This window comes from Pygocentrus nattereri, chromosome 12 (genome assembly GCF_015220715.1).
Source record: "Pygocentrus nattereri isolate fPygNat1 chromosome 12, fPygNat1.pri, whole genome shotgun sequence".
Taxonomy (NCBI): domain Eukaryota; kingdom Metazoa; phylum Chordata; class Actinopteri; order Characiformes; family Serrasalmidae; genus Pygocentrus; species Pygocentrus nattereri.
This window is the reverse complement of record NC_051222.1, coordinates 15,536,589-15,549,905: the sequence shown is the minus strand read 5'-3', so window position 1 is coordinate 15,549,905 and position 13,317 is coordinate 15,536,589. Positions and strand designations below refer to the sequence as shown.

The window sequence follows — 13,317 nt, the reverse complement described above, 5'->3', positions numbered from 1 at the left end:
TTTCAAATCATATTTTAAATCAGTATTTGAAATCACTGGTAAAATCTGACCAAAAACCCATATGAATAATTTGTTTGGCTGCTGTGCGTGCACAGCATATCTCCACAACGACAAAAGTTTTTTTCCCTGCTTGCGGCTTTATCTGCAAGCCAACTGGCTCTTTTTCTCAAAGAACAGGACAAGCCCTGCAAACAAATGCATGCTGTGTGTTATGAGCATTCCCATTCATTTTGAACGGTCTCTTCCTCCTTTATTATGCCTGTTGCTGAACTGTGACCATTGCTGTTGATAAATTATAGCTACTGCAAATTTCTTGATTTTCATTTCTTTCTGTAGCATACTTCAGCACTGCACCTGACCCAACTCTGACTGTAGTCTGACTCTCAGTAACCAAAATGAAAACTTTTGTTCTTTTATTTCTTCAAACTAAACCTGGTTTTTTGTTTGTTCCACATGGGGACCAACCAAAAAAGGCATACACACTACTCAAACCACACTGCACTAATTCCCACCAACTAATCAAAGTAAACCTCATGTCATGCTACTTTAAAGATTTTCTTATTACAATCTTTAATGGCATTGGAAGTAAATAGAAAATTAGAATGCAAACATTTATGAATATTACCCACATCTTTATCATATAAACAGAAACACTTTATGTCAGTTCAACTGTTTTTCAGAGGTACTTCATTGCATTTTTTAAGGCTATTTTGACATCAGGTCTGCTGTTGACTCAGTGTTAATTACAAGGCTACCTGCTTTGAAATATAATATCAGTGTTATTTGTACTTCATTAAGCTCACAAAGGCCCAGGCATGTGCTTGATCCACATATGCAGTATGTAATTTTCTGATGCATGCCCAAGAAAGTCTCTTTTTAGTCATGCAAAGCATATGAGGCTTTGGATGCCCATGAAGCATACAGCTTTGCAAAGCTGTGGAACAGAGGAAAACAGCAATAGAGATAACAGAAAGAAAAAGGGAATGTAATCCTAGCTTAGCACAGTGTTCTTGAAGCAGCCAGTAGTCTTTATATAATTTTGGATGAGAAGGCCTGGCTTGCAGTCTCTGCTCAAACTCATCCCAAAGGTGTTCTATGGGGTTGAGGTCAGGACTCTCTGCAGGCCAGTCAAGTTCTTCCACACCAAACTCACTCATCCATGTCTTTATGGACCTGCTTTGTGCACTGGTGAGCAGTCATGATGGAACAGGAAGGGGCCATCCCCAAACTGTTCCCACAAAGTTGGGAGCATGAAATTATCCAAATTCTCTTGGTCTGGAAGCAACTGGAAGCAACATTAGCAAAAAACAGGAACGTTAGAAAATTGCTTTACAATTTTCCGATACCAAGTGTCAGCTGGAGTGGTGCAAAGCACACTGCCACTGGACTTTGGAGCACTGTAAACTTGCTTTTTGGACTGATGAATCATGCTTCACTATATGACTATGTTCAATGGACAAATCTGGGTTTGGCCAATGGCAAGAGAATGCTACCTACCGGAATGCATAGTGCCAACAGTAAAGTTTGGTGGAGGTGGATTAATGGTCTGGGGCTGTTTTTCAGGGTTTGGGTGAAGGGTAATGTTAATGCTACAGCATGTAAAGACATGTAGATTATTTGCTTACAACAGCAGTTTGGGGAAGGCCTGTTCCAGTGCCCATATGTGCAAAGCAGAATCAATAAAGACATTGTTTGACATGTGGAGGCACTAAAAAAAATGCAGCATTGTAGAATTTTATAACAGCTTTCCCTGTATAAATCACTTTGAATTCCCAACTTTCAGTTATCTCTATTACTGTAACTACAGTCTTCTGTTAGAATTTCTCTTTGCCATAGTCTATGACAAATGAAGTGAAAAAGAACTGAATCTTTTTCAGCATCTCAAGACAGTTACTCTCAGTAATAATACTGTCACTAAAGCTCAAATGAATTAATACAGCCATCAAAGTCAACATTTAGGAACATATTCTTGCCCATTAACTTTGACAACTGACCTTCTTGCTTTAAGAGTGACCCTAGAAGTACAGTGAGACTCATTTAAACTGTTGTTAAGTTTTCAGACTTGAGTTTGGCCAGCTACAAGACATTCAACACAGTCTCCCTGGGTGTTGTTGTAAAGTCAAAGGTCAACTGCATGCCATTACTGGAGTTTTTCCGGGCCGCGGGTGATCGCTCCACTGGATGACACAGTATACGCAGACGCTGTAAAATGAGGAAAAGAAGCATGGCTTGTTAGTTTGATCTAGATGTGAGGATGATGTTAAATCATGGTTGTCAAAGTCAAATCTTGGTACTGGAGAGTTAAATCAGGGTTTCTTCCTACCCCAAAAGACATATTTGGTCTATGAAGTTTTGCACTTGAACTACGAGGGTAATGTAGGTAACAAGTCAAAGAAGTGTGTACCTGCCAATTAACATTGTGCCCAACAAATGCATGTGAAACAAAATCACACATTTGCCACATATCAAGTCTCAAACCTATGTGTTTTTGTCACTTTATGACATACCGTTAATTATAAAAAATACAAAAGTACATTGCAGAGCAAAAATCAGTATTAGCAGCAATCTTGAAGCTTTATCAGAGCTAATTTCTACTGTCAGAATGTTGATATGAAATTGAGCTTAATATTCAGTACAGTTTGAATGCATGCAAATTGAGCTTTTCATTTTTCTGAAGTGCAATTTTCTCACCAATTTTGAAGCCACTAGTTTTAGAAGCCAGTGACCAGATCCAACCACTATCTAGGTCTCTTTGTATTACATGATGAGAGGTGTAAACAGCGTTATTGTACCATTTCAGGCTTTTTAGAGAAACTGAAGAGTTGTTTGAGGTATTACCAACCTGGCTTAAGGTTCCATGAGTGTTCATCAAGGCATAAATGGTCCACAGTGGCAGGAGAGACACGGATGATAATGCCAGTAGCCAGCCCAGAGCTGTAGCCCAAACTGGAGCCACCACACCCTTCCCCAGCTTTAAAGGTGACCAACTCACCAACGAGAACACAAATGTCCCCTGAGGAACCAGAAACATTTACATTTACAGCATTTAGCAGACGCTCTTATCCAGAGCGACTTACAAGAAGTGCTTTGTCAATCTAGAGAAAGTATCTTTGCTAGTTACCAATAGCTTAGAGAAAAAGACAGTCCTGAGCTCAGATACTGCTAGAAACAAATATGTCACTGCAGACACCAAGAGAAAAAGAAACAGAGTTGAACGCAGAACTCTGTGCCAACGAAACAAAACGAAAACAACCATTCATGAGTTACAGGATCTCCAACTAAAGATCTGAGATAACCTAGAGATGATGCAGAGAGTCAATTATACGTACTGTGCACACAGCTGGGGTGAGGTAGCGCCAGCACAGCTTGAAGGTGGAAGGTGGCAGGTAACCGATCATGCTTTTGATGTTGTTGCTAAACCGGTCTGGTCCTGGAATAAAGGAAAGTCTGTGAAAAGCAGTAACTAGGCTGGACTTCTAAAAAAGGCAACCATTAACTGTAGTGAGATTTGATAACATAGCACTTTTAAAGTAACAAGTAAGATAAATAATAATAAACGTTGGTTACACTTCATTTTGAAGGTCAAACGTAGGCACTCACCTTGTGTTTGGGTTCATCTGCATACAATATATGGACAAAATTACTGGGACACCTACACATTACAGCTACAGTAGCTTTTATTCTAAATCCATAGACATTAATATGGTGTTGGTCCCCACTTTGCAGTTATAACAGCTTCCACTCTTCTGGTAAGATTTCTACAAGATTTTGGAGTGTGTGTGTGGGAATTTTTGCCCCTTCATAATGAAGAGCCTATGTGAGGTCAGACACTGATGTTGGCCTGGCTTGCAATCTTCATTTTAGTTCATCCCAAATGTGCTGGATGGAGTTGAGGTCAGGGCTCTATGAGGGTCATTGAAATTTTTCCACATCAAACTCACCCAGCCATGCCTTTATGGACCTTGCTTTGTGCACTTGGTCACAGTCATGCTGGAACAGAAAATGGCCTTCCCTGAACTGTTCCTACAAAGGTGAAAGCATACAATTGTCCAAAATGTCTTGGTATGCTGAAGCATTTCCCTTCACAGGAGCACCGTTTCATGAAGCTCCTAATGTGCAGTTCTTTTGTTGATGTTGCTTCCAAAGGGAATTTGGAACTGTTTAGTGAATGTTTCAACAAAGGATAGGCACCGTGCACTTCAGCACTCGGCGGTCGTACTCTGAGTTTGTGTGGTCTACTATTTCATGGCTAAACTGTTGTTGCTTCTAGATGCTTCCATTTCACAAAATTAGCACTTACAGTTGACAGGGGCAGATCTAGCAGGACATAAATTTCACAAACACACTTGTGGCAGAGGTCGCATTCTATTATAGTGCCACATTTAAAGACTGCATCCCTATATGCTTGATTTTATATACCTGTTAGCAGTGGCTGTGGCTGAGACACCCAAACCCAATAATTAGAATAGGTGACCCAATATGTTCGCCCATATTGTTTGTCTATTACATTCAGTGACAAACCATGACTATTAAGGCAATGCCTCTGGTTCGGCCAGAAATGTCATGAACTAAAAATTGCAGACTGTACAGCATTTTCTTGGAATCTTCTCTGAAGGCCTAGAAATCCCTGAATGTTCCCCACTACTTAGATTCAATTAAACCACTGCCTAATCCTCTAATCCTAACCTTACGCTGAGCTAAACACCTAAACTGAACCCTAAGACTTGCTATGTAACATAAAACTTTCAAGCAACTAGTTGTAATATGTTGCGAGCCTGCAACAGTTGACAGCTACACAAAGCAATTACATATATGCAAAAAAGTTACACACAACATTCAGTTACTCCACTAGGTTGTCAAATTAGCAGGTTGTGTTTTTTAATAAACAGAATCGTTCTCATTATCAGTCACCCACGAGGTGTAATTTCTATAATTTTATCATCTTTGTATATTTTTTCCCGCTTATTAGCGGTCTCTTTTCTATATTTATATATCTGTCGCTTATACATCTATCTAGGATTCTTTATTATATATTTGAGTTTTATCTATTTTACCAAGAGAGGGAAAAAATAATTTAGCTATGTGGATCTTGATAAAGAAAAACAAATGTTGGCGCATTAGCTGGCTGGTTAACGCAGCTGGTTACAGAAATGTTTGCTTCAAAAAACTGCTGATGTCCTGATGCACTGGCTTTCTGATTTGTTGTTTTATTAAACCTTTTCCATCCAGCAGAAATGAGTTGCAGAATGCCTTACATTGTGCAACTGAAGGGCAACTTAGTTTCCTGTTGGTTTCAAGCAGCTGTAGTTGCATGAAAGTCTCACTGTGTAAAGGCTGTCAAACACGGGTTCTGATTCCAATGCTAAAGCTGCTGATGAACTGTCGTCACTTGTTCCCAGTCAAGTGTGACCTAAACTTTTCTAGTCTTTAGAATGTTTCCTAAGAGTCTTTGTACACTTCAAAGATGGTAAGGGAACCAGACACATACTTTAAGAACACATTATTATGATGCAAGCATCATTTGATATCCTGTAACTAAATGGCAGCAGTTCTAGAGCTAGAAAGAAAAATGTTCCATAGCTGAGACGGCATTTCTCAATGAGGGTCAGCAGTCCCGTGACATGATGATTCAGCAGGGCCTCAGACTGAAGTATTCCTTCGCTTCAGGGAACTATAAAACGGCTGGAATACTTCTGCTTGAGAGGCCACTAGTCCTGTGGCTTAACTGCCTAGATAACAGTTTCCCACGTTTAACAAAGGACCACCAGAAAAGCACCAGGACAGCTTCAATTTATTTATTTAGTACAGTCAATAGAGAGTTAATAGGCTCAGAGGCATTAACATGACATTTCCCACTAGTATTGCATTCCATATATATATATATATATATATATATATATATATATATATATATATATATATATATATAATTCCTTGTTGAAGAAGTCTTACAAGGATGTGACAGGACTGTCCATCTTCATAGAAAACAGTGTAACATCTGTATGTTACACTGTTTTCTATGAAGATGGACAGTCCTGTCACATCCGTGTAAGACTTCTTCAACAAGGAATTATATATATATATATATATATATATATATATATATATATATATATATATATATATATATATATATATATACATATATATATATATGGAATGCAATACTAGTGTCAGAACCCACAGAATAAATTACTTTGCATTTATTGGGTGGTTCAGACAGGTTTGCTCAGTGATGACTGGTGAATTCAAGCTTTCATTGGCCTCGTATCTCTAGTGGACACCCAAACATCTCTCAGCTGATCGACTATACTTTAAGGTCACAAGCGCATGGTAAGTCCTCTCAGAATGACAGACTGGTTTAGTAGATTCTGAGAAAAGATTTTTTGGCACTGTTAACATGATTCACATGGCAATAACCTGAGTAACTATATGTCATGTTAACGTGATATAAGAAATCATCATTATTCGGGGTTCATATGGAGTGATTTAAAGTACTGTGTGGTGTTCTCTCTTTTAGGAACACTGCTGAATATTGAGGTCATGTGAGTGCATGTGCATGCCGTTTTCTTACCATAGACCCAGCCTATGGCCACAGACTGGAAGATGGAAAGTAGCAGCAGGCTGGCTCCACTGCAGGAGAAGTGATCGTAGATTTGGAAAACATAGAGGCCTCCCTGCAGAGAGAGAGAGAGAGAGAGAGAGAGAGAGAGAGAGAGAGAGAGAGAGAAAGAATGAATCAGACGCTGTAAATCTTCATTAACTGACAAATCCCCCTGTCTGGGCTTCACCCTGTCTGAGTGATATACAGCACGAGAAGCTGGATGAAAGAAAAAAGAGAGACGTTTTGGATGAAAAGAAGAAGAAAGTCACAGACAAATGGCAGAATATCCCACTGAGAGAGAGAGAGAGATAGACATGGCAAACGAAATGGAAAGACGGACAGAAAATGATGTAGAACTGTTTCAGTTCATTCAACTTGCTTCATTACACTGCATGATTTACGTATTAGTTTCACAGTTGTTACAGAATAATTTACAATTACAAACTCAGAAAGATTCAGTTATGATTCTTTTGCCAAGTGATTCAGTGAATCACGAGCTCTAAAGGTTCACCACAGTCTGATTTGATTCAATTTGAGTATTTTGGTACTATTCAGGATTATTTCTTTGAATACATGCACAAATACAGAAGTGTTTAAAATACATACACAACGTTATGTAATGTATTGCACTCTTACGATTAATGACTGCATAATACATCTGAAAGGAATTCATATTAATGCAAAACCATGAGCATAAAACTTTTGGTAACACCTTAGTTTGGTGGGGGGGGGCATTATAATGCCTTTGTAACATGCTTATAAGCCTTATCAAGCAAGTATCTGGTAAATAACTACCTGCCTATTACTACTTTAGGAGTGAATTAAGCATTTTACATAAACAAAACATCCTAAGTGTAAATCATTATGCCCTTATTAAGCTAGTTAGTGCATATTAATTAAGGCCTTTGAAATGCTTAACTCACCCAAACTACAGCTTAATAAAGAGACATTAAGCAGCCAGGTTAATTACCAGCTACTAGCTTAATAGGAACATTACAAAAGCATTATAATGTCCCTCTACACCCAGTTGTCTTGGCTGTGGTGACCAAGTGCATTTTGTGCATGTCACTCACAGGTGTGACCATGACCAGTCCAACCAGGAAGCAGATTCCACACACGAGCAACAGGAGCAGCTCCCGCCGCCGACCCCTACGGATAACAGCTGGGTACAGGTCAGTCAAAGAGGTCATTAGAGCCTCCAGACTGACAAACTGAACACATACCAAAGGGGTAGAGAAGACAGGGTTATTATTTATCATTGCAAAACTACAGTGTGAAGACATGTATGTACACCTGTAGTTTGCTAATAGTACTGATATGCCCAAACCTGAGAACAGTAAAGATGTAGACATGCATGAGATCCTGAATAACTTCAGTACTGTGCAAAGGTAACTCTTCATTTTTTTAATTTCCAGTAAAAATGGCCATTAAATACAAGCGATTCATTCAGACTTGCTTTTAGTTCTTCAAAGAAATGGGTGGTGTTTTTCCAAGCTTTCACAGGTCAGTCTTAGAAGTTAGTTGCCATTTTGCTTCCTACAATCCAAATAATGCCAAGCACATTGAGGTCTGGACTCTGGGGTGGCCAGTCCATTGTTCTGAATACACCGGCAGCTTCTTTGTTTGATCTGCAGACCGTTTTGTCTATTTCCTTTTTCTCGGTAAGGGCTTCTTGACAGCTACGCATCCTTTTAGACTCATAATGCTGAGCTGTCTCCTCACAGTTTAAGGATGGACATGTGGAGGTTTTAAGAAGTGAAGCAAGAACAGAAATGGATTTTTCTCTCTGTCTGTCAAGGATGAAAACTTTATGTGATGGTGACAGTTTTGGTGCTCTACCAGGTCTTGCTCGGTTGAGAAGAGTCCCATTTTTGACTGTACATTCAAATAATTTTTAAAGTCTAGTTTTTTGGCTAATTGTCTTTTGAAGTTCTGACTCCTTATGCTGGTAGCTGATCTCTTTAGAAACATCTCCACAGAAATGAATAACTTAACTTACTGTCCATTTAATGTCCATTTCACTGGAAATCAATTGAATGTAGGTTGGTCTTTGACAATTCTATAGTTGCATATCTGTGTGAGAGTGTTTCTGTGTGTCTCTGTCACCTGCGTGTCCAACCCCAGCATGATGATCATAAGGAAGAAGCTCACAGCCCACAGCTGGGGGAGGGGCATCATGGACACTGCACGTGGAATGACAATGAAGGCCAGTCCAGGCCCTAAAAAGACATAACATCCATCAGCATTAGTTGACTTTTCTCTTAAAGTGACAGTTTGATGAACTTGTCACTTGTGAAATGAACACATTTACACAGCTTTCCCCTTATTCCAGATGTAGTTGGCTAAGAATATTTGGTGTAAGAACTATGCTTCGTTATTTTTGCACTGGAACTATGAGCCAATGTAGCCATCAAGCAATGGAAGCTTTCTTTGACAAACTACCATTTAATGCTTTAACTACTCCAAAAACACAGAGATTTAGAAAGATGTACCTTATTAAGACACGTACCTGATTGAGCTATCTCAGAGATATGGATGTTCTGTTCTTGTGCCATGAAGCCCAGCACTGCAAAAATGGCAAACCCAGCTAAAAAGCTGGTGCCACTGTTCAGCAGGCACAGCAAAAATGTATCCCTGAATGAAACAGGCAGACAGTTAAAGCTCTACCTACCAGGAATTTCCAGACAGTTCTCTAGACACCAGTTTTAACCACTCAGAGGTACAATGTAAGGGTAAAAGTGGATCCTTTATGTGAAAAAAATGATGGTGAATAATGAAAAAAGTTGGACAGGACTGAAGAAGCGCCGTAATGCTCCACTTGTTAAGTTAATTTAAAGTGAAACTTGAGTATTTCTGTATCTAAACAGCCAGAGGTGGGGCTCATACTGTCTGGTTTGTGTTTCATTCTTCATGTCCTCAGGCCACTTTATTAGAAACACTTACCTTGTACTTCTACACACTGGCCACTTTATTAGAAACACTTACCTTGTACTTCTACACACTGGCCACTTTATTAGAAACACTTACCTTGTACTTCTACACACTGGCCACTTTATTAGACACACCTACCTTGTACTTCTACACACTGGCCACTTTATTAGACACACCTACCTTGTACTTCTACACACTGGCCACTTTATTAGACACACCTACCTTGTACTTCTACACACTGGCCACTTTATTAGACACACCTACCTTGTACTTCCACACACTGGCCACTTTATTAGAAACACTTACCTTGTACTTCTACACACTGGCCACTTTATTAGACACACCTACCTTGTACTTCTACACACTGGCCACTTTATTAGACACACCTACCTTGTACTTCCACACACTGGCCACTTTATTAGACACACCTACCTTGTACTTCTACACACTGGCCACTTTATTAGACACACCTACCTTGTACTTCCACACACTGGCCACTTTATTAGACACACCTACCTTGTACTTCCACACACTGGCCACTTTATTAGACACACCTACCTTGTACTTCCACACACTGGCCACTTTATTAGACACACCTACCTTGTACTTCCACACACTGGCCACTTTATTAGACACACCTACCTTGTACTTCCACACACTGGCCACTTTATTAGACACACCTACCTTGTACTTCTACACACTGGCCACTTTATTAGACACACCTACCTTGTACTTCTACACACTGGCCACTTTATTAGACACACCTACCTTGTACTTCTACACACTGGCCACTTTATTAGACACACCTACCTTGTACTTCCACACACTGGCCACTTTATTAGACACACCTACCTTGTACTTCTACACACTGGCCACTTTACTGGAAACACCTACCTTGTACTTCCACACACTGGCCACTTTATTAGACAAACTTACCTTGTACTTCTACACACTGGCCACTTTATTAGACACACTTTCCTTGTACTTCCACACACTGGCCACTTTATTAGACACACCTACCTTGTACTTCCACACACTGGCCACTTTATTAGACACACCTACTTTGTGCTTCCACACACTGGCCACTTTATTAGACACACCTACCTTGTACTTCTACACACTGGCCACTTTATTAGACACACCTACCTTGTACTTCCACACACTGGCCACTTTTTTAGACACACCTACCTTGTACTTCCACACACTGGCCACTTTATTAGACACACCTACCTTGTACTTCCACACACTGGCCACTTTATTAGACACACCTACCTTGTACTTCTACACACTGGCCACTTTATTAGACACACCTACCTTGTACTTCTACATGCTGTCCACTTTATTAGAAACACCTACCTTGTACTTCCACACACTGGCCACTTTATTAGACACACCTACCTTGTACTTCTACACACTGGCCACTTTATTAGAAACACCTACCTTGTACTTCCACACACTGGCCACTTTATTAGACACACCTACCTTGTACTTCTACACACTGGCCACTTTATTAGAAACACCTACCTTGTACTTTATTAGAAACACTTACCATGTACTTCTATACACTGGCCACTTTATTAGAAACCTACCTTGCACTTCTACATACTGTCCACTTTATTAGAAACACCTATCTTGTACTTCCACACACTGGCCACTTTATTAGACACACCTACCTTGTACTTCTACATACTGTCCACTTTATTAGAAACACCTACCTTGCACGTCCACACACTGGCCACTTTATTAGAAACACACCTTGTTCTTCTGCACATTGGCCACTTTTTTTGAAACACCTACCTTGTACTTCTACACACTGGCCACTTTATTAGACACACCTACCTTGTACTTCTACACACTGGCCACTTTATTAGACACACCTACCTTGTACTTCTAAACACTGGCCACTTTATTAGACACACCTACCTTGTACTTCCACACACTGGCCACTTTATTAGAAACACCTATCTTGTACTTCCATACACTGGCCACTTTATTAGAAACACCTACCTTGTACTTCTGCACACTGGCCACTTTATTAGAAACACCTACCTTGTACTTCCACACACTGGCCACTTTATTAGACACACCTACCTTGTACTTCCACACTGACCACTTTATTAGACACACCTACCTTGTACTTCCATACACTGGCCACTTTATTAGAAACACCTACCTTGTACTTCTGCACACTGGCCACTTTATTAGAAACACCTACCTTGTACTTCTACATACTTTCCACTTTATTAGAAACACCTACCTTGTACTTCCACACACTGGCCACTTTATTAGACACACCTACCTTGTATATCTACAGACTGGCCACTTTATTAGAAACACCTACCATGTACTTCTATAGACTGGCCACTTTATTAGAAACACCTACCTTGTACTTCCACACACTGGCCACTTTATTAGACACACTTTCCTTGTACTTCCACACACTGGCCACTTTATTAGACACACCTACCTTGTACTTCCACACACTGGCCACTTTATTAGACACACCTACCTTGTACTTCCACACACTGGCCACTTTATTAGACACACCTACCTTGTACTTCCACACACTGGCCACTTTATTAGACACACCTACTTTGTGCTTCCACACACTGGCCACTTTATTAGACACACCTACCTTGTACTTCCACACACTGGCCACTTTATTAGACACACCTACCTTGTACTTCTACACACTGGCCACTTTATTAGACACACCTACCTTGTACTTCCACACACTGGCCACTTTATTAGAAACACTTACCTTGTACTTCTACACACTGGCCACTTTATTAGACACACCTACCTTGTACTTCTACACACTGGCCACTTTATTAGACACACCTACCTTGTACTTCCACACACTGGCCACTTTATTAGACACACCTACCTTGTACTTCTACACACTGGCCACTTTATTAGACACACCTACCTTGTACTTCCACACACTGGCCACTTTATTAGAAACACTTACCTTGTACTTCTACACACTGGCCACTTTATTAGACACACCTACCTTGTACTTCTACACACTGGCCACTTTATTAGACACACCTACCTTGTACTTCCACACACTGGCCACTTTTTTAGACACACCTACCTTGTACTTCCACACACTGGCCACTTTATTAGACACACCTACCTTGTACTTCCACACACTGGCCACTTTATTAGACACACCTACCTTGTACTTCCACACACTGGCCACTTTATTAGACACACCTACCTTGTACTTCTACACACTGGCCACTTTATTAGACACACCTACCTTGTACTTCTACATGCTGTCCACTTTATTAGAAACACCTACCTTGTACTTCCACACACTGGCCACTTTATTAGACACACCTACCTTGTACTTCTACACACTGGCCACTTTATTAGAAACACCTACCTTGTACTTCCACACACTGGCCACTTTATTAGACACACCTACCTTGTACTTCTACACACTGGCCACTTTATTAGAAACACCTACCTTGTACTTTATTAGAAACACTTACCATGTACTTCTATACACTGGCCACTTTATTAGAAACCTACCTTGCACTTCCACACACTGGCCACTTTATTAGAAACACACCTTGTACTTCTACACACTGGCCACTTTATTAGAAACACCTACCTTGTACTTCTACATACTGTCCACTTTATTAGAAACACCTACCTTGTACTTCCACACACTGGCCACTTTATTAGACACACCTACCTTGTACTTCTACATACTGTCCACTTTATTAGAAACACCTACCTTGCACGTCCACACACTGGCCACTTTATTAGAA

The 13,317-nt window shown here is 40.1% G+C and overlaps 1 protein-coding gene across 3 annotated transcripts in view; it reads right to left on the bottom strand.

Annotated features, from left to right (window-relative positions):
* Positions 1-398: 398 nt before the first annotated feature.
* The window catches only part of LOC108429854 (sodium- and chloride-dependent GABA transporter 2-like), a 31,102-nt gene continuing 18,183 nt past the window's right edge, over positions 399-13,317 (bottom strand). For 2 of the 3 annotated variants that reach the window (XM_037543654.1, XM_037543656.1), the window contains 7 exons: positions 9,114-9,238; positions 8,711-8,823; positions 7,678-7,815; positions 6,575-6,677; positions 3,330-3,430; positions 2,843-3,013; positions 399-2,202 (listed from right to left, as the gene is read on the bottom strand). In XM_037543654.1, the coding sequence (XP_037399551.1) occupies positions 2,077-2,202; positions 2,843-3,013; positions 3,330-3,430; positions 6,575-6,677; positions 7,678-7,815; positions 8,711-8,823; positions 9,114-9,238 (877 nt within the window). In that variant the 3' untranslated portion in view covers positions 399-2,076. The remainder of the gene's footprint in view (positions 2,203-2,842; positions 3,014-3,329; positions 3,431-6,574; positions 6,678-7,677; positions 7,816-8,710; positions 8,824-9,113; positions 9,239-13,317) is intronic. The other variant, XM_037543655.1, reaches the window with a different exon arrangement.